At 42.8% G+C, this 27677-nt stretch overlaps 1 protein-coding gene across 1 annotated transcript in view; it reads left to right on the top strand.

Annotated features, from left to right (window-relative positions):
- The window catches only part of SARNP (SAP domain containing ribonucleoprotein), a 201772-nt gene that overhangs the window by 128040 nt on the left and 46055 nt on the right, over nt 1-27677 (top strand). Inside the window, exons 5-9 of the mRNA XM_075337002.1 lie at nt 5892-5946; nt 8733-8806; nt 8926-8954; nt 9094-9119; nt 9761-9829. Of these exons, the coding sequence (XP_075193117.1) occupies nt 5892-5946; nt 8733-8806; nt 8926-8954; nt 9094-9119; nt 9761-9829 (253 nt within the window). The remainder of the gene's footprint in view (nt 1-5891; nt 5947-8732; nt 8807-8925; nt 8955-9093; nt 9120-9760; nt 9830-27677) is intronic.

The raw sequence follows: 27677 nt of genomic DNA, 5'->3' as shown, positions 1-27677 counted from the left end.
ATTAATCATAAGAGGACCCCCATACAATAATTGCCGGCATATGACTCTTCAGCAATGGTCCTGCGCATTGTGCAGTCACATCTCTCCTTGCTCAGTGGAGCTGACACGCCCGCCCCAGGGCCTTAGGGATACAGCGGGCCGGACTAGTCCGGGGATGTCAGCGGTGGCGGGGGTCCGGCTCCGTGACCCTGGCGGTGTCTTTTAATAATAAAGGGGAGATGATGATGGGAGTTGTAGTTAATATTAGGTAAAATTGGTGACCTCACCTGTGGTATTTTGCGGCTATGAGGCCGCGGCTGCTTGGCGGGACTCCCGGGGCTGGTGTTGTGGCAGCTGAGGCGTTTCTTGCTCCCCACAGATGGAGCGGGTAACCCTGGGGCAACCGTTAGGTAAGTCTATGATGGAAATGGATGGGGCGCAGGAAGAAGCAGACGACACGAGGCTTTGCAGTCAAGATGTTTTACTCCCAGTCGGTTCTAATACTGCAGCTGACCGGTTTCCCTGTGGTGTGCCAGGATTCACTGTTGTGGGCCTCCACCGCTTCTGAGCAGGTCAAGGGTCCGTATCGTCGCACCCCTCAATGTTCCTTTCCTGGCCGTCTCTTAGCGCTGACCTTCGCTGAACTGTCCTGCACCTCTGCCATTGAGCCCTGACTAAAAGGTGGCTGACCATGGTCCTTTTTAAGCCTCCCTTGCAGAGGATGGGTGGCAGGTTGTGGTCTCAGGTGCCTACAGCAATCACCCGGGCCATCGGATTGGATTGCCAAAAAAAATCTTTCTTCCTTTAGCCTGGGGACTGTCCCCGTTATTTCAGCCAGATTCCTCCATCCCGGTGTTTCTGGTGGAACAAGCCCTCGGAGACCTCTCGCACATCCGTGGTACTTTGGAACCCCTTCTCTCGGTGTCACCTGGGCCTAGCAGGACCCCCAGGGTCTTACTTCTGACTGGACTCCTTCTCCCTCTCAACTCCTCACTGGACTGGACCCCTCTCCACTGTCAACTGTCACTTTTCTCTCTGACTGAAAAACGCACTCAGACCAGACCTGGCTGGTTTTAACCGGTTCTCAAACTACCTCACTACTCCACTAACTCCTCCCACACTCCGTCTGCCAGGCTCCACCCCCCCAGGACAGTGAATGGGACTTAAAGGGAACCTGTCATCAGAAATTTTGCTTTAAACCTAAAAGTTTCCACCTCTGCAGCTCCTGGGCTGCATTCTAGCAAGGTTCCTGTACTTTTTGTGGCCCCTTTTAAACCAAATTAAATACTTTATAAACTTGTACCTTTTGCTATGTATATTTCGTAAATCGTTCATGGGGGCGGGCTCTCTGCTGAGTGTTGCTGTTCCTCCAGCAGATTTACGCCGCCCCCCAACGCTGAATTTCATATCTCAGGACGCCGCCCTGGGCGCCCGTGCCCCCGCGCATGCGCTGTGCACTGTGTGCACGTGTGACCGCTGGTGACGTTTGGCGCAGGCACGAGGTTATGGGCGGCGCTGTGAGTGTCATCAGCAAGTGCCGCCCATAACCTCGTGACCGCACTTTCCCCTCTTCCTCCAGCGTTCTGCGCAAGCGCTTGCTGGTCAGATGACCCGACGTCACCTCTTTCCCATCTTGCCCTGCTGCAGGGTAAGATGGGAAGGAGGTGACGTCAGGTTATTTGGCCGGCGAGAGCTTGCGCAGAACGCTGGAGGCAGTGGGGGAAAGCGCGTCCACGAGATTTTGGGCGGGCACTTGCGATGCAATCACAGCGCCGCCCATAATCTCGTGCTTGTGACACACGTCACCAGCGATCCTGGCGTGGGCGGCACCTCGGGCGCAGTGGGCGGCGTCCTGATGGATGAAATGGAGCGTGGGGGGGACGGCGTCAATGTGCTGGAGGAACAGCAACGGTCAGCAGAGAGCCCGCCCCCATGAACGATTTACAAAATTTACATAGCAAAAGGTACAAGTTTATAAAGTATTTAATTTGGTTTAAAAGTGGCCACAAAAAGTACAGGAACCTTGCTAGAATGCAGCCCAGGAGCTGCAGAGGGGGAAACTTTTAGGTTTCAAGCTAAATTTCTGATGACAGGTTCCCTTTAAGGCTCCATGACCAGATATACTGGTCTCTGCTTCTCAGCATTAATGGAGTACCTGCCTTAAACCCTGACCCGGTGTGTGACCTAACTATTGGTGTGTGCAAGTTTTATCTGTGAGCCGGTAGATGACCCCCTTCCTACCCAGGATGGGATACCACACCTCTGGCTGAGGTGCAGTACCTCTGTGGCGACGGAAGCCTCAGTGGCGCCACAGGGTCAGGTCGGGAAGTTTGCCTTGCAGGTACACTTTAAGTACAATAAAAAGTTTCTACTATACACTGCTGTCCACAGTTATTCTTTTCCCCCATTACAAAGAATAGTGGCGTAAACCTCCCAGCATTCAGCTACTCTTGCTAATTGAGAACACACAACTGTATTCAGCAATTGCTACTTAAGCAATTCCCATAGTCTTAGGCTGCTTTCACACTACGTTTTTTTAACATGTGCCATGAACGTTTTTTTGCTGTAAAAGTGGATCCTGTTTTTACAAATAAAAACGTATGTTATTTTGCAGGATCCTGTCACTTGAAGTTTATGGGTGGGCATTGAAGTCATGTGATCGGGAGTGAGGGGAACTGAACGTGATAGACTGGGAGCCGGCATCTGACAGCTGCGGATGCTGGTAACCAAGGTAAACATCAGGTAACTAAGCGAAGTGCTTTGCTTGGATACCCAATATTTACCTTGATTACGAGCGTCCGCACCTGCTAGGAGCCGGGCTGCCTGCTCCCTGCACACGTAACCAAGGTAAACATCGGGTAACTAAGCGAAGCACTTTGCTTGATTACCCGATATTTACCTTGGTTACGAGCGTCCGCTGCTCTCAGGCGGGGGAGAGAGAGGGAGAGGGAGAGAGGGACTGATCACGCCAGGCTGGTTTCTGGGCATGCTCAGTAGAGCAAGCAGGATCCTGTCTATCAGCATGCCAGCGTTCACATACGTTTGCGTGCAGTATAGTCAGGATCCAGTGAAAAACAGTATTTGGACGCAGCTCAAAAACGCTACAATTAGCGTTATTGAAAAAAGTTAAAAAACTGCAACTCGCTGGATCCTCACTATAACGCACGCAAACGCAGGTGAACGCATGTTGACGCGAGTCCATTGCAAATGCATTGAAATGAAAACGCATTTGCACTGGATCCGTTTTTGCGTTAAAAAAACGTTCATGACGCATGTTAAAAAAACGTAGTGTGAAAGCAGCCTTACATGTATTTGTTTAGATTAGGTGAGCGATTGCCTGACTACCTTTTACTTCCATAAATGTCGTGCTCCTATGTGAGAAAAACTTTAAAAGCGATCGCTAGAAAGATTTATCTTTCTACCTTACCAAAATAACATTTACACAACGAATCGTGTACGCGGCACCGTTTTATGAATAACGCTCATTCATTGGAAAATAAATCATGACCCTTAGAAATGAGGTGTATAGCACAATTTTTGTACAGCAGTTCTTTGTATGCAGAACATGTAGCTTTACTCTGGTTGCTATGACTACACCTGTGACATGCTTTCCTTCCTGCTGTAATTGGGTTCATTTTATTTATTTTTTTTTTCTTCTTGTTTGAGATGAAATGTTTTATTATATAAAATGAGAGGTTGTAACTTAGTAATATCAGAGCACTAGATTTATGCACAAGTTACTGTGACTGCTGAGGACTGCTCTTACAATTCTTCCCGACCTCCAGCAGATGGCAGTGTATGCTCACGCTCTGTATTGAGCCGTCCTCTACCTCTTCAGCTGTATGTTCTTTCTGTCAGCCCTTCAGATGGTAGATAAGCTGGGACTATGTGTACAGATAATATGCCTGGAATAGAGAATGATCTGAAATAACAGCCCAAATAGGAATGCTAAAAGCCCCAAAAATAGGAGAAGTTTATATATCATGTGGTTGTTGATCTTCTCCAGAGCAGACTTATTTGGAGTAGGCAAAAGTTCTGTGTAAATTGTTGCTTTTCACCAATGACCTTAGGTCTCTACATCATCAGTCGTGTCCCTATCCTCCCAGGGGGCGAGATGAAGCATCTCTGTCCCCACCGTCTCATGTACGATTTGCTTCTATGGAAAGATAAAACGTTACTGCTTTGTAAAGGCCCAGTCACACACAACGACTTACCAGCGATCCCGACAACGATGCGACCTGATGGGGATTGCAGGTAAGTCACTGGGAGGTCGCAGGTGAGATGTCACACAGAACCTTACCAGCGATGCAGGAAGAATACAGGTCGCAGTAGCGACCTGTATAACGATCTCCGCAGTCACTGTGACCCTGTCACACAGTGTCAAACACAGCGATGTGTCCTGCCCAGCAGGACATCACCTTTGAGGAAAATGGCCTGGACCATTCAGCAACGACTAGCGATCTCACAGCAGGGGCCTGATCGCTGGTAGATGTCACACATAACGAGATCGCTAACGGGATCGCTACTGCGTCACAGAAACCGTGACTCAGCTGCGATCTCGCTAGCGATCTCGTTATATGTGACGGTACCTTAAGTTTAGCATTTATCTTGTCCATCACAGTAATGCCGCGATGCTTTCCTGACAGCTAACCAGCGTCACTTAGTAATCGGGGTCTTTCTGGCTTGTTTATTTTTTTTATTATTTCCACCAGGTTAATGTTGGAAAATAATTAAAAACATCATGTTTTAGTATATATTGAGAATGTTAATTACGTTTTTAGATTTTGCAGATGCTAATCTTTATGGAGGAGTGATGGGAGCTGTGGTATAAATAACGTTACTGCTGCTTTCATTCTCTGGCATAGTTTCCTATAGGCAATAATACTTCCAGCTTTCTGCAGGTGATATTGAGCTCAGAAGGCGACGGACAACTCGTCTTTCTCTATCAGCAGGTCTTAAAAAGGACATACATGGTGGTCTCATTGCCAAGTTGTTTGGAGTGGCCTAATGTTACATTGCCTAAACCAGGGACATAAAGAAAATTGCATGTTTACGCCTTTTGATGAGCCCTAAAACATACAGCAAGTATTGACTTCTCTGGGGCGTGTGGAATAGCACGTCCTGTCCTCTGACCCCACTGTGCTTCCTGTGAAAGCTGTTAAACCTTTTACTGCCCCATGGGAAAACCTCTTCCAGGATTTGGGAACAAAAGCATTGCATCGTTCCCCCCTGAGCGAGCACCTCTGTCTTTATGGGGCCCTTAAGATCCACACTTTATGGGAGAAGGTTCTTTTTTTTAAGGGCTGACACCACTTGACTTTCTTTTCCCTTTTAAGCCTGGGAACTTCCTAGAAGGAAAAACGATCATCCCTTGGACTATAAATAGGGTTATTGCCCATTATACAAGTTTCCTCTGGGAAACCATGCCACTTATCTATCAAAACTAGAGGAAAAAAGGAAAGCGATGTCAGCCACAAAGATCAGATCACCACCTTCCATTTCTAAATAACAGGTGCAATCTAAATGCTATCACTGCACCCCGGCCTGGAAAATGAATAATCCATGGTTGTATTCCTTAAGAGAATGGTCATTATTACATCCATGTATGTACATAAGTAATGTGTATATAGTCCCAGTATATTAAGAGCGGATAGATCAGATAAGCAGGAAACAGGAATGTTTACTTTTCTCAGAAATTTAGGACATTAACGTATGCGATAAATATTTGGATGATTAATGTCAGTACGATGTATATGTACAGTCTGCATCCTCCGTCATGTCTTATGGTAATGGCTTCCTTAGGAAATACTGCACTTGTATTTCTGGTCATTTTCGTAAATCTCGTACTGACGTAAAAATCGTGATCTGTAAATGGTAATGGACTTTATTTATTTTAATATTTTTCTTCACAGAATAGAAACTGAGAAGAAGGTTGTGAAAATTACTAGTTCAGTTTCTCAGGCTGATGTAAGTAATATTCAATATAATCCTAAACTGGAGATTAACATTTCTCACATTCTAACTTATCACTTGTATATTCTTGTGTTCTTCTGTAATGATTAATATACTCCGGATACATCCAGCAATTTTATATTAGTTGCTCTGTGTTTGGAGTCCATGACAGTGGGTCACTAGCTTCTCTTGTTTTAGACTTTTTTTTTGGTTAAAAAAAGATCACATTTAGGCCACTTTGGTGGATGCTGCGCACGCCAGTAAAGTGTATACAGTACACTGGCAGCGCAGCAAGCGCTGGTCACGTGACCTGGAAGTTGCGGCGCAGCCACTGTACTGTATCATACTGTACTAGCGTGCACCGCATCCGTCAAACCGGCGAAAAGCTGAATGTATGAAACCGGCCTTAAAGGTGTTTTCCAGTGGGGCAAACATAGGCTTTGAAACCTTATGTAATGGCACTTACTGATATACTGATGCGCTGGTTTCCGCACCCATACTACTGTCATGGCAGCTGCACTTCAGCATTGATCCTTACACAGGAGAGCGATTCCTGTCTCCGCTCATGACCAGTGATGCTCATGAAGATAGCTATTGTAATGAGTGAGTCTGCCCACCCGGTGCATGTACATTGCTGGTACAGGAAGGGCTCTTGTGTGCAAACCAGAAGTTGAGACCGACTTTAAAAATTATAGTTGGTGCCATATATAATCTTTTTGAATACAGTAGAACAAATTTTAGTTCTGTCGGATTAAAAGGATTGGTGATCAATCAGTAATCTCTAGTTGGCAACGGTATTAAAGAAAATAATACTGCAAGAAGGAGTGGACGCCAGCATCCAAGGTATGGTTACAACCAGGCCAACTATAATCAGACTAAAAGCTTCAACAAACTGTATACAGGTAGCAACATCACTCATGTGTTATGGGGTAATCGTGACGCCTAATCGTAGCACAAGAAAAAGTGACCCTTAAAGGGGTATTCCCTTTTCCAAGATCCTGTCCCAATCTTTAGTAGGTGTAATAATAGAAAATACCGCCAATTAGAAATGTAGTATAGTTCTCTTAATTTGCGATGTCACTTACCTCATGTGCAGGGCAGCAGCTTAGGTATCCATGGTTATGACCACTTTTATACTGACAGCTAGTTGCTAATGGTCGTTATTGCAATGCCCTGCACATGGGGTAATCAACATGGCTAATGAGAACTATACTACATTTCTAATTGTAGACATTTCCTAATATTAATATTGCACTACTACACATTGGGATAGGATTTCGAAAATTAGAATAACCCTTTTAAAAGAAATCTGTCACTAGGTTTTTGCTCCTCCATCTGAGAGCAGCATAATGTAGAGACAGAGACCCTGATTCCAGCGATGTGTAAGTTACTCAGCGGTTTGCTTTCATTTTGATAAAATCTATGTTTTCTCTGCTGCAGATCTAGCAGTTATACAGAGCTCATGAATATGCTGGACTACGTTACGTAGGTTGAAAAAGACTTGGATCCATCTAGTTCAACTTTCCTCCACCAATTATACATTTTGTCATTAAGTCATTTATAACTGACAATGTTGTGTGTAGTGAGGAAATCATCCAGTCCTTTTTTAAAAGCTGTTATAGTATCTGCCATTACTACCTCTTGTGGTAGGGCATTCCACAGTCTGACTGCTCTAATGCGGGCATCACACGGTACGATCTATCGTGCGATTGCACAAGCGATCGTACCCGCCCCTGTCGTTTGTGCGTCACGGGCAATTCGTTGCTCGTGGCACACAAAGTCGTTAAACCGCCGTCATGCGTTCTGCGTTCTTACCTGCTGAGCGACCTCGCTGTGGGCGGCGTACGTCCACTTCCTGAAGGGGGGAGGGACGTTCGGCGTAACAGCGACGTCACACAGCGGCCGGCCAATAGAAGCGGAGGGGCGGAGATGAGCGGGACATAAGCATCCAGCCCACCACCTTCCTTCCGCATTGCCAGCGGGAGCCGCAGGACGCAGGTAAGCTGTGTTCATCTTTCCCAGGGTGTCACACGGAGCGATGTGTGCTGCCCCGGGTACGATGAACAACCGGCGCCATTAAAAATAAACAATTTTTTAAAAATAAGCGACGAGTACACGACTCAAGATTTGTGAGCGATTGTGCGTCGCTCGGAAGTGTCACACGAAACGACGTTGCAAGTGATGCCGGATGTGCGTCACGAAAACCGTGACCCCGACGATGCATCGCACGATAGCTCGTCTCGTGTGACGCCCGCGTAACTGTAACCTTGCAGCATGCCAAGAGATTTTATCAAGACTACACTAAGCAGCCCAGTAAGTGACACATCGCTGGAATCAGGATCTCTGCCTCTACACTCTGCTGCTCTCAGATTAGGTGCCAAAAACTTGGTGACAGATTCCCTTTTAAGTCTGGCATGTATCAGAAAAAGTGCACTGACTAAACGCCACAGTTGATGAGTGAATAGACTGGTTTATGATCTTTTTATATGCCTTTAATTTGAAGAAATAAAGTTGGAATGGTTTTAACCATAGCTAGGATGTCGGCCTTCTCCGGTGTCATTTCTGGCACTGAAAGCTGCTGTGCAGCCATATAGCTCCGGGTGAGCTGATGACTTTCCATATTTTGCGGTTTTATGGTTAATCATCGTCATTCTTTTTCTTTTATCCAATTTATATGTTGTTCAGTAAATTGTGTAATTTCCACTATCTGGGGCGTTGGGCAGATTATTGCCATGCTCAGGTTATAATCCAATAAATACAAGTTGAAATCTACAATATTATTTTTTTTATTTCTGTTGCAGAAGCTTCAGAAAAGAGCTGAGCGGTTCAGTGTTCCTGCGAGCGCAGACAGTAAGAAGGCTGCCCGGGCCATGCGGTAAATAGTTTATCTTTTGGAATGTATTTTTCCATACGGATATTAAGCTGCAGCCTTACTATTGCATTGCTTTCACACCAACACTTTCCTTATGTTTGTTTTTCTTCTTCTATATTAAGGTTTGGCCTTCCATCTACGGAGCAGACAGGTGGGTGATTTGCCGCAGGCTCTTAGTACCATGCTCATAACTGAGGAAGAAACGTATATAAGCATCATGCCCTAGTAGCAGTTTGTCGGATTATTTCCTGTTTGCCAGTGTTACTAACTTTGTCCTTGTTTTTTTCTAGGCGACATCACTGCAGTGAAAACCATGGTAAGCTTTAGTTCTCACATCTGAAGTAACGACTGGTAACATGGCCGAGTCCAATTCTTTATTTCCCAAGTTTGTAGTGATTTTGGTGTTAAGTTACCGTCACACATAACGAGATCGCAGCTGAGGCACGGTTTCTGTGACGCAGTAGCGATCCCGTTAGCGATCTCGTTGTGTGTGACATCTACCAGCGATCAGGCCCCTGCTGTGAGATCACTAGTCGTTGCAGAATGGTCCAGGCCATTTTCTTCAAATTCGATGTCCTGCTGGGCGGACCCATTGCTGTGTTTGACACTGTGTGACAGGGTCACAGTGGCTGCGACCTGTATCGTTCCTGTATCGTTCCTGTGTCGTTGGTAAGGTCTGACTGTGTGACATCTCACCTGTGACCTCCCAGCGACTTACCTGCGATCCCTATCAGGTCGCATCGTTTTCGGGATCGCTGGTAAGTCGTTGTGTGTGACTGGGCCTTTAGTCATTTCAGAAGATGAAACCATGGAACGTAAAACTACAAATCCTACATGACCTACACTCGCATTAATGTGGAAGATTTTAATTTCTAAGTGCTTTTTTCTATTACTTTTCTATCTGAAAAAAACCCCACTGCATTGTACCCGGCTTAATATATAGGTCGTTTCATCTAGGTAAGCATGGATAAGCTGAAGGAAAGAGCGCAGAGATTTGGCCTCAGTGTTTCACCTGTCACAAAGAAGGTACGTCCAGTAACCGTACCTGCCACTCCTCCACTATACAGGGTATAATGTTACAATGTACGGCAAAGAAGATGATGTAACTGATTGTACTGTGAGAATATTGGCAAAAATCCTTCATCTACGCAGTGTTATTATAGCAAGATGCTATTTGACAACTGACATGACTGTTAATAAAATCAATGGATATTTTCCATATTCTTCCTGCCTTTACTGTAAAACGTTTTGTGACCTGTACAGTCTATTGATGGACGCCTTGCCCCTCTGCTGTACGATGGTAAGCCACATTGTTGCACAGAGCGGAAGGAGAACCTACTGCAGGGCATTTACAGCCTAATAGCACCACCTATTCCCATTTTATGTGGCATAAAGTAACGTCATGTAAGCATGCTGTATACTTTGTTTCTGGTGCGTGGCTTTGAGCAGTCCCTTGTGAGGGGTGTATATCTGACCCTCCCAGGTGTGCGCGCATCTGTCACGCATTCATCCCACCGCCGACTCAAACAATTCCACCTCAAGCAAAGTAAACTTCACACTCCAGTGTTAGCCTGCAATAAGCCGCCTTTATGAGGGGCCTTAACTGCTTTTGTCTTGCAGTGTGTATGGCATATTCACACCTCCTTGTTGGAAAGGTTATTGCTGCTTTTTAATAAATGTAAGAAACCCTCCCCCCTCTTATTTATGGCTCTTTTTGCCGTTCTACACTTAACTTACAAACTTGATTTGCATATTTTGAACGGTGCATTTTCAGCGTGTTCACCAGAAATTTATGTATATACACTTAATTGGGCATATAAATGAATGTTTTTCGCAAAAACTTTTTTTTTTTCCTCAAACTACCCTAATACAGACATACACTGTGTGCAGAATTGTTAGGCAAGTTGTATTTTAGAGGATTTTTTTTTTTATTATTGATCAACAACTATGTTCTCAATCCACCCAAAAGACTCATAAATATCAAAGCTTAATATTTTTGGAAGTTGGAGCGTTTTTTTTTGGTTTTTTTTTTTAGGTTTGACTATCTTAGGAGGATATCTGTTTGTGCATGTAACTATTACTGTGCATAATTATTAGGCAAATTAATAAAAACCAAATATATTCCCATCTCACTTGTTTATTTTCACCAGGTAAACCAATAACACTGCACAAAATTTAAACATTTCTGACATACAAAAACAAAACCCCAAAAAATGAGTGACTAATATAGCCACCTTTCTTTATGATGACACTCAACAAACTACCATCCATAGATTCTGTCAGTTGCTTGATCTGTTTACAATCAACATTGCGTGCAGCAGCCACCACAGCCTCCAGACACTGTTCAGAGAGGTGTACTGTTTTCCCTCCCTGTAGATCTCACATTTTATGAGGGACCACAGGTTCTCTATGGGGTTCAGATCAGGTGAACAAGGGAGCCATGTCATTATTTTTTCATCTTTTAGACCTTTACTGGCCAGCCACGCTGTGGAGTAGTTGGATGCATGTGATGGAGCATTGTCCTGCATGAAAATCATGTTTTTCCTGAACGATACCGACTTCTTCCTGTACCACTGCTTGAAGAAGTTGTAGAAACTGGCAGTAGGTCTGGGAGTTGAGCTTCACTCCATCTTCAACCCGAAAAGGTCCCACAAGTTCATCTTTGATGATACCAGCTCATACCATTACCCACCTCCACCTTGCTGGCATCTGAGTCGGAGTGCAGCTCTCTGCCCTTTACTGATCCAGCCTCTGGCCCATCCATCTGGCCCATCAAGAGTCACTCTCATTTCATCAGTCCATAAAACCTTTCAAAAATCAGCCCTAAGATATTTATTGGCCCAGTTTTTACATTTTATCTTATGTTTCTTGTTCAAAGGTGGTTGTTTTTCAGCCTTCCTTACCTTGGCCATGTCCCTGAGTATGGCACATCTTGTGCTTTTTGATACTCCAGTAACGTTGCAGCTCTGAAATATGGCCAAACTGGTGACAAATGGCATCTTGGCAGCTTCACACTTGATTTTCCTCAATTCATGGGCAGTTATTTTACACCTTTTTTTGCTCAACACGCTTCTTGCAACCCTGTTGGCTGTGTGCCATGAAACGCTTGATTGTTCGGTGATCACGCTTCTGAAGTTTGGCAATTTCAGGACTGCTGCATCCCTCTGTAAGACATCTCACAATTTTGGACTTCTCAGAGCCCATCAAATCTCTCTTCTGACCCATTTTGCCAAAGGAAAGGAAGTTCCCTATTAAGCACACCTTATATAGGGTGTTGTCATTACACCGCACCCCTCCTCATTACAGAGATGCACATCACCTGATTTACTTAATTGGTAGTTGTCTCTCAAGCCTATACAGCTTGGAGTAGGACAACATGTATGAAAAAGTATCATGTGATCAAAATACTCCTTTGCCTAATAATTCTGCACACAGTGTATGACATATATTGCAGATTTCTGTGTACCTATCTGTACTAGACTGCCTTGGTTGTATTTTCCCTGTTATACCGAAATCTATATGAGTTGGATAATAATAGTATTAAGGATTTTAAATGAATACACCCCATGTACCAACTAAGTCCCCCAAACACATTAGTGGAAAGTCTGCCAATCCCACAGATATCAGCTGGACCAGCTGACCATCTGATGGTCTCCTAGGCGGACATTTGGTGTTTCAAATTGTGATCAGGGAAATTTAGCCACTACCAGAATACCCGGTCAAGTGCTCATGTATGGAAGAGTTGGGAGAGATGGTGGTTGGCCATACTATGCTTGGCCGACAGCTGTCTGGTCTATGTCCAGCTATTTGCACATCTTTCTGTTAAACTTTTACCTTTTATATTTGGGCCAATATTGTCCTGTTAAGTATTTTTTATGTGCAAAACTCTCATTTATTTTTTCCATTGTGTAATAAAAAAAAAGCTTGTGGAATAACCTTACAAAGCATTTTAATGCCCTTGTCACTAGGTCATCATTCGAGAACTACTCGGTGTGCTGACAACTATCCAGCATATTCATGAGCTCTGTATAACTGCTAGATCTGCAGCAGAGAAAACATAGATTTTATCAAAATGACAGCAAACAGCTCAGTAAGTGACACATTGCTGGTATCAGGATCTCTGATATGCTGCTCTCAGGTGGGGGGAGCAAAAATCTGGTGACCGATTTCCTTTAACACCACCAGTCTAGTAGATCCTATTGGTCTTTGATTATAGTACAGAAGTGATAATGGACCAAACTGGAACATGATCGCTTCATCAAATCATTGGATCCAAAGCTTATATGTCAGATATATCACCGCTAGTGGCAGCAACAGGGAAATATTGTAAGAAAGCCAAAGCATTGTGGGAAGGTTTAGGACTGTGGACAGGATTTCTGAAGTCTGGGAAACCAGTTCTGCTACACCTAATTTAGTAACCAAATAAACAATACTTGCACCAAAAATATATACAAATTGATCTGCATTAATGAATATTAAGTAAAATTGGGAAAGGGGTTTTATAGGATTAATAATACTTATGCAGAAGAGGAACTTCCAATGCAAATGCTTCCTGAGCCTCCATGTTGTATTTTATGTGCATAAATCATCACTACAGAAAAGTACTGTGAAAACTACGGGCCCAATCTATCAGATATTAAATAGTATACTCAAGTAACTTGGCACTGAAGATAAAAATATATAATTAATACCATCATGCTACATACTGTGGGCGAACAATGCCAGTATAAGAATAATCGGGATATATCTTTTCCGGTAATAAAGCGAGGCGAAACGTGCATTGGGGTATTTCACCAGTAAAGACTCTGCATGGATAATTTTCATAGTATCTTTCTGTAGTGCTGATTTATGCACATAAAATATAACCTGTGTGGTTAGGAGGAATTTATTTAATCTTCTGTACATGCAATTTTAAACCTCTAAAATGCCTTCATTTGTTTAATTATCCTAATTTTATGTCATGCATTTACTTTTATTAATAATTATAAGATTACTTGCTATATAGTTTTGTTGTCCAGATTAGCTTTGACATACCGTAGTATAAAATTCTTGAATCAGACATTGTTGCCATTGGCCATATGTCCTATAGGTACTTGTAGGATATTTATAGGTCATCTTCTGTCTGCATTTAGGTAAGTAATTGGCACAAGGTTAATTTCTGTCAGGGAATACTGAGCACTCAGATGATCAACTTTATATTTTTTTCCTTTTTATTTAATTTTTTATCCTTCCATGTTAATGATCTTGTTACTACTGACCATGAGTTTGCTTTTTCGATATTCCTCCCATAGACCTCAGTATATGCTACAATCCTAGGACATCCAATTTCTTAAAATGTTGCATGGAAATTGTATTACTTGGTGATATATTTTAAAATAAAAAAAACTATGTTTGCATACTTGTATTAACAGGTCATTATAATGCTATGTCAGGGTGTTATCAAGTTGTACTTTCTCCTACAGTTCCAGTGTACAGTGGCTGTGCCTCCTGCAGCATACAATCCTCACAGCATTGAGCTTATTCCTTATCATTGCCGTGCACAGCTGCAAACCTAGAAATCTGGTTTTAGAGCAGCCCCTTCCAAACTCATCACCCCTCCATCTCGCCCCCTTTTTAATTCTTCTAATGAGGGCATATTTTAAATGTGGTCCCTGCGGAATTGTGGTCACTCATTGCAGAAGATTAGCTGCCCCAAGCTGGCAGGCAAAATATTTGATGACGTTTTTTTGTGGCAGGCGAGAGGCAGAGGTCAGCAGTCCTGCGGGGATAATGTGTGTGTACAAAATATCTACTGAAGCGGGTGGGGGATTGAGAAGAATGGGTGTGATTGTTTCAGGTTCACATACGTGCTTCATTCTAATTTTTATGATTATTTTTTTTACCTGCTTAATTTCTGCAGCACTAGCAAATTGATTTTTAGATCTATTGGCTTGTTGCTCTATTCCACTTAGATAATAATTCTTCGTACCAGCTGTTCTCTGCATATAATGCACTTTTGTAATATTTCCACTAGCTTTACAAACCTTTTAGTAATGTATTGTCCAACATGCACAAAGTCAGTTCTTCACTTTATATGTAATTGTTTCATGTTTTTATTTGCAATGCATGTGTATTTCATAAATTTAAGATTGAAAATTGTGGAAGCTTTTTTTTTTTTTTGTTTTTGTTTTTAAATTTTTGCAGTATGTACCAACACGATCTGAAAATGATAGAGTAAGAAAATTCAGGTAGGAAAAAAAATAAGTGTAGAAAATCTCTTAGACAATAGGGGAATAAAGCAAAGGAGCATACCTCTGATACAATAACTCTCCCCATACACTATATTATGGAGGTGTCTTCAGTGAGGGTATTAAGGATACAAAGCCTCCCTGAGAAAAACTTATGAAAATTACCATATAGAAAAGCAAGTATGTTAGAAATTAGAAATTATTTAGACTAGTGTGATGATAGTGAAAAAAGGATTTGGTTGTAATGGGTGAAAAATAAAAATACACACTTATGTAAATGAACATTTAGTTTTCACCTAGAGCAGGGGTCCTCAACCTTTTTTACCGTGAGAACCACATTCGACTTTGAAAGTGACCTCCATACACAACACCATCCACTATACTATACCAAGACCAATAAAACCACATACATAGGGAGAAATATGGCCACAACGTGACCAGACAACATATTACCACCACATAGTGACCAAATACAGCAACCTACAAGGAAGAAATACTGCGACGCTATGACTAGATAACATTACCAGCAATAGAGATCAAATAACATAACATATAAGAGAGTAATACCACCACACCATAATTACACCACATAGTTATCGAATATTATCATATACAAGGGAGACATACCGCAACACTATGACGAGACCACACAATGACCAAATAATACCACACATGAGACAAATACCACCACACCGTGACCAGACCACATATTGCTACCACAAGGGGATGTATAATTCTACAGTAGTGATCATGAATAGAAATCACGATACTAATAACACTAATATTATCATCAGTGCCATTTTTACACAGGAGCTCTGTATATAGTGAACAGTTAAGTGATCACCAGTGACATTATACACAGGGGCTCTGTATAATGTGTGTGTATGTACATGTAATACACTGTCTTACCAGTGTCTAGCTGAAATTATTCATCTTCTCTTTGCCTTTTTATCTGGTGCTGACCGCCATCACTTCTTCCTGCCATGACACGACTCAACAGAAAATATCACACACTCACCTATAGCTAATCGCTTCCAGAGCACATTCCACACTTTTTCACCAATTTCTACTCTACATCAGACTTTTGTTCCCCCATGGAAGACAGTATCTTCAAAATTAACTTATATTTCAGCAGTAATAATGTCCCCTAATTTGCCCCTACTGTAATTATGCCCCACTTGCCACCATAAACCAATAAATTTTTGTCCCTCATTCTGGCCCCCTTTATTTAATGTCTGGGGAAACAAGTGGAATCCGAAGGAGTTGTTAATTGCTTCCTGCACAAAATCTCCACCAACACACTGCTCCTCTCCAAAATAGCCGCACAAAGTCCCCCTTTCCATAATGTCCCCCCAAAACTTGCCGCCCTCTCTTTAATATTTTCCCTTTGCTACATCTTTGCATAAATTACCCCCCGCTCCTCACTATATTATGCCACCTTTCACAATCTCCTTCCTAATTGCCTCATAATGATCCTCTTTACCCCATAATGTCCCCCATTTCTCCACAATGTCCCAATTTGCTTTACAATTTCCTCTATTGCTCCATAATGTCCCAATCAATTTGCTCCATAATGTTACCATTGCCCCAAAATGACCCTCATTGACTTATAATGTGCCACTTTGCCTCATAATGTCCCCATTACCCCATAATGCTTCTCATTCCCCCACATTGTCCCAATTTACTCTATAATGTCCCAATTTATAATGTTACAATTTACTCTGTTTCCCACTGTCATATAATGTCCCAATTTGCTTCCTAATGTCTCCTATTTCCCCAAAGTGTCACAATTTGCTGAATAATGTCCCTCATTGCCCCACAATGTCCCAAATTACTCTGTCCTCCATTTCACCATAATGTCTCCTATTTCCCCAAAGTGTCCCAATACGCTTCATTATGTCCCTCATTACCCCATGATGTCGCCTGGTTTGTTTTATAATCTCCCCACTGCCCTATAATGTCCCAATATGCTTTATAATGTCCCCCACTGCCCCATAATGTCCCTTGTAAAGTAACACCGCTCCTCCCCCACCACAGTCCCCACATCTAAAATTATTGTACATGTCCTCTTCGGCTCCTGTTGGAGCGTTTACCTGTGCCTGCGCATCCTACTCTTCATCTATGCAGCCTAGGCCCATGTGATGAGGGCATGTCAGTGCGGTGCTAAGGAGCTCCTCTGCCTCAGTCCTGTTACCGCACTGTTCAAATCTATGTGCGCCTGACAGATGCACATTCATTTGAATAGAAGCGGGGTCTTCAGGTCCTTGACACCGCATATGTGCAGGCTAGATTCTCGCAGTGCAGTGTTAGGACCTTAGGTGAGTCACATGACTGTGATGTCACCAAATGTCATTTTTCAACTGCGAAAACTTCAGCGACACTACAGAACTTGTACTATATCTGAAGTTTATGCTTGAAAGGCTAGGGGTCCCTCAGAGCGTGGGGGCCCTGGATCAGCTGCCCACCAATAACCGCCGGCCCTGAGAAACAGTCCCGCGGCCCCGTACAGCTACATTTCCGGTGACCATCGGCGAGCCATGGGTTGAGGACCGAGGGTCTAAAAACACTTTGAGAATGTGGGGGCATGGGGAGTGGTCAGCGTGGTGGCGGAGGCAAGGGTGAAGTATGATGGGTACAACATGAAAAGTCTAAAAAGGTTAGGGAAAAAAAAAAAAAAGAATTGAAAATAAACTGGTGTGTGGTGGAGGGGAACCCCTCACCTAGCACTTGGGGTTTATGAGAAAGTGTTTGGTAATCAGCCGAGTCCTGGAAATTACTCCAGGGTGACCACAACTGTACGCCGTTTTCATTGGTGCGATGAAATTCGGCTGTCATGTTATCCATTCTGTGAAGTCAAGACTCCTCTCAATCTAGTCCTGATAGGGAATGATTTCTAATGTCTTGGAATGACCGTTCATGCTGCACAATCTGAGGATCCTCTTGTGTGTCTGTGGCCTGCAAGAATTAATGATAAAGCAATTTGAGGTAAGCCAAGTATCCTTTCTCCATTAATGGCCTGACAGAATCACAAAAAGACTTTATGCCACTACCATCTAACCACATGCAACATGGTGCCCCTTTCTCCTGCAGGATGCCAACATCTATCAGACACAGGGTGGAGAATAGGATCTACATTTTTAACAGTCGTAATAGAATAGGAATGGGTCTCATGAATGCTTACCAATGTAAAGTATTGAGAAGCATAGCTCCTTTCAGACTAGCTTCAGATGCAGATTTGACAGCAGGTACACTAAATAATGGCAGCCACTATGGAACCCAGCACAGACCTTTTTATAAGCCAATAGAAGCTGTTGGTCTGTTTTCCCAAAAATAAGGCCTACACCGAAATGAAGCCCTAGCATGATTATGCAGAATTTTTGGAGTATACTTGAAATATAAGCCCAAGTCCAAAAACAATCCATAGATAGTCAGGGCTGGCGTTAGGCGGAGTCAAACTTGGCAATTTCTCAGGGCCATACTGGACATTAGCAGTTGTATTCCAAGATTCAGATTATTTAAGGACCTTTCATGACTTCATAGTCATGTTATCAAATGTCTCTTAATTGCAGAAGTCTAAAAGAACTGAACAGGGGACAGTCTGATATGCAGGACTGGCATTAGGGGGATGGGAGAGGAAACTGGGAAATTTCACGATGCCCCCATTCTCCTAGGGGCTCCACGTTTATAACCTGATAACATTGCTTCAGGACCTTTGTGACATATCATGTGACCAAAGGTCATTGCAGATATCTGAAGGTGTGTGTGTGTTTGTGTGTGTTTGTGTGTGTGTGTGTGTGTGTTAGATGTGGTGGTCCCTGTGGCCAGTTTGGTACAGTAGCACCAGGTCTAGCAGTCGGCTATGAGGAGCAGGTCTCCAGATGGTGACATTTGTGAGTAGCCCCGCACAGAAGAGCAGATCTGGATGTAAGGCTATGTGCGCACACAGCGTTTTTTTTATGCTGCATTTTTAGTGTAAAAAAAACACACTGGTAAAAAAAACCATAGGTTTTTAGCGCGTTTCGGTGCGTTTTTTACTGCGTTTTGCTACCTTTTTGATCACTGCGTTTTACTGCATTTTTCCAATGCATTGCATGGGTGAAAAACGCCGTAAAATGTAGGAAAGAATTGACACAACCATTTTTTTTCTTTAGCTCAAAAACGCAGCTAAAAAAAAAAGTTGTGTGCGGACAGCAAAAATGAAAAGTCTTAGGCTATGTGCCCACGGGAGCTCATACCTTCGGATATATCCGCAGGTACGGCCGCAGGTTTCGCACAGCTGCCCGCTGGCATCCGCAGCTATTTTTAGCTGCGGTAGTACAGCGATATAGATGCGGTAAACCTGCGGACTTTCATGCGATTTACCTGCGGACGTCCCGGCCTCTATCTCCATAGTGGAGAGCCGGGATTTCCGCAGGTAATTCCGCAGGAATAATTGACATGCAGTTATGTGCGGCTGCGGGACATCAGCAGCATATTCCGCAGCCGCACATTCCGCAGCGTGGACACAGACACTCCCCATGTCCCATAGGGCAGTGTTTCTCAACTCCAGTCCTCAAGACCCACCAACAGATCATGTTTTCAGGTTTTCCTCAATGTTAGACAGGGAATAATTCCATCACCTTTGCAACATTAAGGAAATCCTGAAAACCTGATTGAGGAAAACCTGAAAACATGATCTGTTGGTGGGTCTTGAGGACTGGAGTTGAGAAACACTGCCATAGGGTAACATGGGGAGTGTCTGTACTTGTTGAAACATGCAGAAAATCCAGATAAATCCGCAAGTTTTCCGCAGCAAAATCTGCAGAAGCAAGCACCCGTGGGCACATAGCCTTAGACTTTGCTGGGGAAGCAAAGTCATGCAGTTTTAACCCGAAAAACGCTCAGTGCGCGCATAGCCTCAGAGTATAGTGGTTTGGGTTTTTTTGGGGGGTTTTTCCCCTCACCAGTTTTTCTGGGATGAAATGCGGTTAGGGTTAATTCAGACATCAGGGGTTTTTTGTTTTTTTTTGCATATGAGTTGTGACAGAACTTATACCTTATAATAGTCTATGGGGCGGTTCATGTCGTCTGTGTATTTTTGCCAATTGAGAAGTTGGCAGAAAATCACGGAGACTTTGATCTGAGCCTTGAACCAGTCTTGTCAGTGCAAGTCTATGGATACACATGTATATGTTGTCCGATTTTCACAGACTGCTTCATAGAAGCTTGAGAAACTTTTATTTTATTTTTTTTTATGCAAGAGAAACTGATATAAAACTTGCACTTAAAAAAAATGTACTCACTAACCAAACGCTGATGAAAATCTGCTCATAAACACAGATGAAACACAGACAGGTTTGTGCATATGAGAAAAATCACTGATGTCTGACTGATCCCTCAATCTCATAGGTAGGCATGTAGGAGTTAATGCCATTTCTTTAGATTTTAAACTTTTACCTCGAAATCTGGGAATGGGGGGCTGACCTTATTCTCAAAGGTCACCTGGTTCCTCTTTATCTAGCCCTGCTGTGAGACAAAACTTGCCTTTGTGGCTGGCACACATACATCTTATCTCACCAACCTCCCCCCTCTATTCTGGTTCAATGAGCGTTTTGATGAGCCATTCAGCCTATTCTCTAGCCACCAACCCTGCTTGTCAGAGCATAGTGGTGTAAATAAAACATAGAGGTGCAGAGCATTACATGTCACTAGCCCTTCACTTCAAGCCTTTTTTATCACCACCATGGAAACGATCCAGAGCTTGCTTCCTACAAAGCTACTCCCCCTAAGATCAGTCATTGCTGTCATCTAGTGACATGTGTCCAGCATATGCCGCGCGCTATGTGAACAATGCTTTGCAGGAGCAGTCATGCACGCTGCATATCAAACGGAGAGAGCAACTAAGGTGAAATGTGCCACCTCTGCCATCAGTGGCTATATTACTGCACAGTTTAATGTGGCGTAAAGCAAAAATCTATTACCACCCTGAGACCCTTACAAGTTATTAGAGGTGTCAGTTTTGTGTGCAGTTATAAAGGATAAATTGTGAAATCATGTTCATATTTGTTCACATGCCATGCTTGTATAAGTGGTCAATATTGATGCAATTGTCATTCATCTGTTTTGATTGCATTGTTTGTGCTTGGAGGTAATAAATCAGAAGTTTATATAAACCATCCAAAAAGACACATCTGCATGTTTTTCTCACTATCTGACATCAAATCAGAATAAACCTTTCCTGTTTTAGGTCAATTAGGAACCAAAATTATTTATATTTGCCAAATACCAGAATAATGAGAGAGAGAGAGAGAGAGAGAGAGAGAGAGAGAGAGAGAGAGTTTTAAGGCATTTTCATTACTTTCTGCAAAGTCATGTTTACATACATTTCATTTAGTATTTGATAGCATTGCCCCTAAACTGTATGACTTGGGGCAAATGTTTTGGATATCCTTTCACAAGCTTCTCACAATAGTTGGTAGAAATTTTGGGCCCATTCCTCCTGACATAACTGGTGTAACTGAGCCATGTTTGTAGGTAGCCTTGCTCGCACCTACCTCAGCTTTGCCCATACATTTTCAATAGGATTGAGATCAGGGGTTTGTGATAGCCACTCCAAAACATTGACTCTGTTATCCTTCAGCCACTTTTTAACCAGTTTGGCAGTATGCTTTGGGTCATTGTCCATTTGGAAGACCCATTTCTGCTCAAACTTTAAGTTCCTGGCTGTCTTGAGATGTTGCTTCAGTATTGCCACATAATCTTCTTTGCTCTTGATGCCATCTATTTTATGAAGTGCACCAAAACAACCTCACAACATGATGCTGCTTCCCCCATGTTTCACAGTTGGGATGGTGTTCTTGGGCTTCAAAGCTTCTCCCCTTTTTTCCTCCGAATGTAACTATGGTCATTATGGCCATACCGTTTAATTTTAGTTTCGTCAGAGCCTGGCACATGTCTCAAAAAATGAAGGTCTTTCTTCCTGTGTGCAATTGCAAACAATCTGTGAGGTTTTTTTTTTTTTCTTTCTTTTAGAGTAATTGTTTCTTCCTTGAAAAGTGACCTTTCAGACCATGTTGATACAGTACTTGTTTCACTGTAGATAATACATAAGATAATGTATAATGTACATAATCTTACCATCTTTCGCCAGCATCTTCACAAGGTCTTTTGCTTTTGTTCTTGGGTATGGGATAAGCACATATCTGACCACAGCACGTTAATCTCTGATACACAGAACCCATCTTTTTTCTGAGCGGTATGATGGCTTCACATTCCCATCTTGTTTGTACTTTTTTAAAAATTGTTTGTACAGATGAACGAGGCCCCTTCAGGTATCAGGAAATTGCACCCAAAGATGAACCAGACTTGTGCAAGTCCACAATTTTCTTCCTGAGATCTTGGCTAATTTCTTTAGACTTTCCCATGATGCTACACAAAGAAGTAGAGTGTTAAAATACATCCACAGGTGTCGCTAATTAATTTAGATGTTGCCAATAAACCTATCTGAAGCTTTGAAAGACATGACATTATCATAAAGACTGTCCTTTATGGTTTAAAGGCACAGTACTTTTAGTTCGGTCTCTCTCTCTCTGTCGTTCCTGATTTCATGTCAGATAGTGAGAAAAACACTCGTGTCTATATAGTGTATGTAAACATCTTAATTTAACTGTATGTGTAGTTGTATACTCATCTGTATACTCAAATTTGATATATTACCATACTGAATCTTCCTAATTGACAGGTTGGTATTGCTACACCTATAGATGTAGCTCCCAGATTCCCATTAGGACCATGACAACATAGTGACTGGTCATCTGAAGTGAAGATGAGTGTTGGTTTGCAGTATCTAATCAATATAGCTTGGTTAAAGGCGCAATAAACGCAAAAATTCCAAGTTGATAATTAATCACAAGTGGTAACCGTCTTTATTAACATCGGCTTCATTTACAAGCCAGCACTACTGCGACATCTGCATTTTTTTTTCTTTTTTCACCTACAATGCATAGATACTCTGAGAGCAGCAAGTTGCAGATAAATTACATTAGTATATTTGCACAAATTCTATATGGCTTCTTGCGTAAAGTGGCCTATTCGCCACTCTGTTTTCTTAGACCTCTCTGAAGTGTAGTTTGTCTATTTTACTAATGAATTGTGTAATTTTTGTATTTTCAAAAAACATTTTTAGCGCACCTGTGTCTGTGCCATTGACAGTCATGATTCCAATGTATTAAAAAAATACCCTTGCCAGTCCTGTTAGGGCAAAGTGATTTATATAAATGCTAATTTTCCACCTCACTCTACCAACAAAGGCAGATATCTTTCGGTCGACTAGCCATCTCTGCTGCTCTAATCGCAGGGTCTAATGTGTCTTTCAAATGGCTCTCAGTCCACGCTCCGTTGCCTCTTTTCTCCTACATGCAGAAGCCTAATCCAGAATACATTTCCCTCCCCTTCAGCACCATTACTGCCTAAAAGTTCAGGACAGTGCTTCGTATTACCAGCAAATTATGCTTTTGTTATTTTGATTAAATTGCTTGTCATATGTGTTTGGCTGGAAGGTCGTCAGTATTCTGCTATAAATCTCCATTTAAAAAGTATGTTTCTACCCCGAATTGGACTTTGTTCTGCTTTCCTAGAGCAACCAAGAAGGAGTTATTGTCTTCATTATGACAATTCTGTCAAACTGACATCTCAATTACATCATTCTCACCTATCATTGTTTCCATTTTTTTTTTTTTTATAGACTGTTCTTCCTGTGACCCCAATACTTTTATAAAAATGTATGAAACGCTTTCAGATAATGACCTACAGTGGGGAAAATAAGAATTTGATACTGTCTATTTTTCCAACCTACAAATAATGGCGTGGTCTGTTATTTTTATCGTAGGTACACAAACTGTAATAGAATCCTCCCCCCCCCCCCCCCCCCAAAAAAAAAAATTCTGAAATTCACACTATATGATTATTGAAATAATTAATTTGCATTTTATGGCATGCAATAAAACAACTTAATATTTGGCACAGAAACATTTGTTTGCAATTAGAGGTCTGATGTGTTCTTTAGATCTTGACTAGGTTTGCACACAATGCATCAGGGATTTTAGCCCACTCCTCCATACAGATCTTCTCCAGATCTTTCAAGTTTGGGGGCTGTCGCTGGTTTACATTGAGTATCAGTTCCCTCCAAAGATTTTCTATTAGGTTCAGGTCTGGAGACTGAGGGAAAGAGGTTGGTGGCCAAAATCTTGTGACCCCATCCATCCTCCCTTTTAATACAGTGCAGTCATCCTGTTCTCTTTGTAGAAAATCACCCCCAAAGTATGACGTTTCCAACCTCATAATTCACAGTTAGAACTGTGTTCTTGTGGTTGTACTCATCCTTCATCTTCCACCAAACGCGCAAGTGGAGTGGATGCCAAAAGCTCTATTTTGACCTCATCTGACCACATAACCGTCTCCCATACCTCCTCTGGATCGTCCAGATGGTCATTGGTGAATTTCAAATAGGCCTGGAGATGTGCTGGTGTGAGTAGGGGGACCTTGTGTGCCCTGCAGGATTTAATCCATGACTGCGTAGTGTGTTACTAATGGTAATCTTTGATACTGTGGTCCCAGCTGTCTTCAGGTCATTGACCAGGACCTCCCATGTAGTTCTGGGCTGATTCCTGACCTTTCTCAAAATCATCTTTACCCCACAAGGCAAGATCTTGCATGGAGCCCCAGTCCTAGTAAGATTGACAGTTGTCTTGTGTTACTTCCATTGTCTAAAAATTGTGCCAACAGTTGTTGCCTTTTCACTAAGCTGCTTGCCTATTGTCCCGTAGCCCATCCCAACATTGCGCAGGTCTTCAATTTTGTCCCTGTGTCCTTAGACAGCTCTTTGGTCTTGGCCATAGTGGAGAGGTTGGAGTGTGATTGATTGTGTGGACTGGTGTCTTTTATACAAGTAGCGAGTTCAAACAGGTGCAGTTAATAGAGGTGATGTGCAGAGGAGGAGGGCTTAAAGAAAAAATAGCAGATCTGTGAGAGCCAGAATTCTTGCTGGTTGGTAGGTGATCAAATAATTACCGTATTTTTCGCTTTATAAGACGCACTTTTGTTCCCCCAAATTTTGGGGGAAAGTAGGGGGTGCGTCTTATAAGCCGAATATACGGGGGGGGGGGTGGTATATATGTATATGTACACTGCAGCATCCAGGGGAGGTGGGAGCAGCAGCTCTGGAGCACAGGGGAATGCAGCCTTTGATCTCCTGCACCCGCTCATATAATATGCACAGCTGCTGTCCATCTCCAATGGTGCTGAAATCGCACCACAGTGAGGGGCTGGTGAGCGGTGCATATTATATGAGCCTGCGTCGCAGTGTGATGGCACATGCCCACCCCTGTGTTAGATTTGGCCCCCAGGCTGCTGCTCATTCTAAAATAAAAAAGCTTTACTTACCCCTGCAGCGTTTCTCCCCGTGTCCCTGCTTCCACTGTGATCAGGCAGGCAGAGAGCTCAGCCTGCTGTGCCGATCACATGACCGCACTGAACCAGGAAGTGGAAGAACAGAAGCACGGAGGGAGACAGGAGGGAGCTCAGCGCTGGAGGAGGTAAGGAAAGAGGGTTTTATTTTACTTTGGGCAGCAGCCTAGGGGCCATATCTGACACAGGGGGACTTGTGCGATCTATAGGGGCCATGGGCAGCACTATGGGGGCGATATCTGACACAGGGGGACTTGTGCGATCTATATAGGGGCCATGGGCAGCACTATGGGGGCGATATCTGACACAGGGGGACTTGTGCGATCTATATAGGGGCCATGGGCAGCACTATGGGGGCGATATCTGACACAGGGGGACTTGTGCGATCTATAGGGGCCATGGGCAGCACTATGGGGGCGATATCTGACACAGGGGGACTTGTGCGATCTATAGGGGCCATGGGCAGCACTATGGGGGCGATATCTGACACAGGGGGACTTGTGCGATCTATATAGGGGCCATGGGCAGCACTATGGGGGCGATATCTGACACAGGGGGACTTGTGCGATCTATATAGGGGCCATGGGCAGCACTATGGGGGCGATATCTAACACAGGGGGACTTGTGCGATCTATAGGGGCCATGGGCAGCAGCATGGGGGCGTTATCTAACACGGGAACGTGTGCAATCCATAGGGGACCATAGGCAGCACAGGGGAACGTGTGCCATCACAAGGGGGCTATATTCAATATAAGGGGGCCATATCCAGATTAAGGGGGCTAATTTTAGGATGGGGGGCTATGAGGGACATATACCCTATATGATTTGTTAGAGGGACACTGGCATTATAAGATGGACCCCATTTAACATTAAAAAAAAAATTCTCTTTTCCTTCACCAAATTTGGGGGTGCGTCTTATAATCAGGTGCGTCTTATAAAGCGAAAAATACGGTATTTCATGCAATAAAATAAAAATTAATTATTTAAAAATCATACAATGTGATGTTTTTTGGATTCTTTTCTTATTCTGCTTGACACCGCTAAAGTGCACCTGCAATAAAAATGACAGACCTCTCCATTCTTTGTAGGTGGGAAAACTTACAAAATCTGTACTTATTTTCCCCACTGTATCAGGAAATGATACTAACTTACATATCATACTTTCTTTTTTTCTTTTAATAAATATGGCAGTATTTTCAGGTATTGAGACTCCCTCACTTTGCAATAATTGTTAAAGGTTTTGGAGGATTGGATTAATAATGCAGCCAAAATGTAATCTGTGTTTGGCACATGACGCGGGGAGCAAGGAGGCGCCAAGCAAGACCAGTGATGCTTATCAGATTAGACCACACCGTAGTGTGGGGATTATAAATGGCATGTTTTGGGGATATGCTGAGGTGGTTTGGGTCTTATATACACCTGGCTAGACAACTATACAGTTAAGGAAATGGCCGCCTTTTATATTCAGAAAACCTGGTGATAGGTTCCCTTTTTAAGGCTTTGGGGAAAAAAAAATGAAAAATTGACTTCGGCGCTAAGTGGCTGATTTGGCATATGCTTGGTTATCGCATCCTATTTGATATTTGTGTAAGGAAATTTATTTAACGTGTACCTGTCACGAAATGCTGAACCAGGGGAGAAAGCACGGTCTTTATGCATTCGTCCCATACAACAAGGTAACTGTTTTTGGTGCACATACCAGTCTAATATGTCCAGAAATAGTCTCAATTATTCTCTGTAACTTGCCTTCCCCCCTTTTTGAGTGGGAAGTTCGTCTTTATCGGCATTCTGTCAACACTATAGGAACTGAAACCTCCTTTTCCACAATACCCAGCATGCATTGATCTTGCAATTTTCTTGTTAATCGGTCTGTGTCTTTGCTTCTTGAGATGGCTTTCAATTGATAAGTCAGTGGACTGCAAGTTACTTGGAAGTGAGAAACCTAGTAACTGGCACTTGTAATTTTTTGGGGTAAAATAACTTCATTTTTAATTAAAGTGATTGGAAGATTGCTTATCACATGTATTAACTCAAGTTGTCCAAGTACAAAGATGATTTGGAATTAATACCAACTTAGTGTCTATCAAATACAATCGAACTTCCCATAGAAAAGGCAGACCAGGTTTATTATCATCTCTGCCTTGTTGATCGTTGTATACACCGCAATAAACAATCTACTGTGTTTTCCAGAAAATAAGCCCTGG

Source organism: Anomaloglossus baeobatrachus, chromosome 2 (assembly GCF_048569485.1).
Source record: "Anomaloglossus baeobatrachus isolate aAnoBae1 chromosome 2, aAnoBae1.hap1, whole genome shotgun sequence".
In the NCBI taxonomy this organism is placed as follows: Eukaryota; Metazoa; Chordata; class Amphibia; order Anura; family Aromobatidae; genus Anomaloglossus; species Anomaloglossus baeobatrachus.
This window is presented reverse-complemented; position numbering and strand designations above follow the sequence as displayed.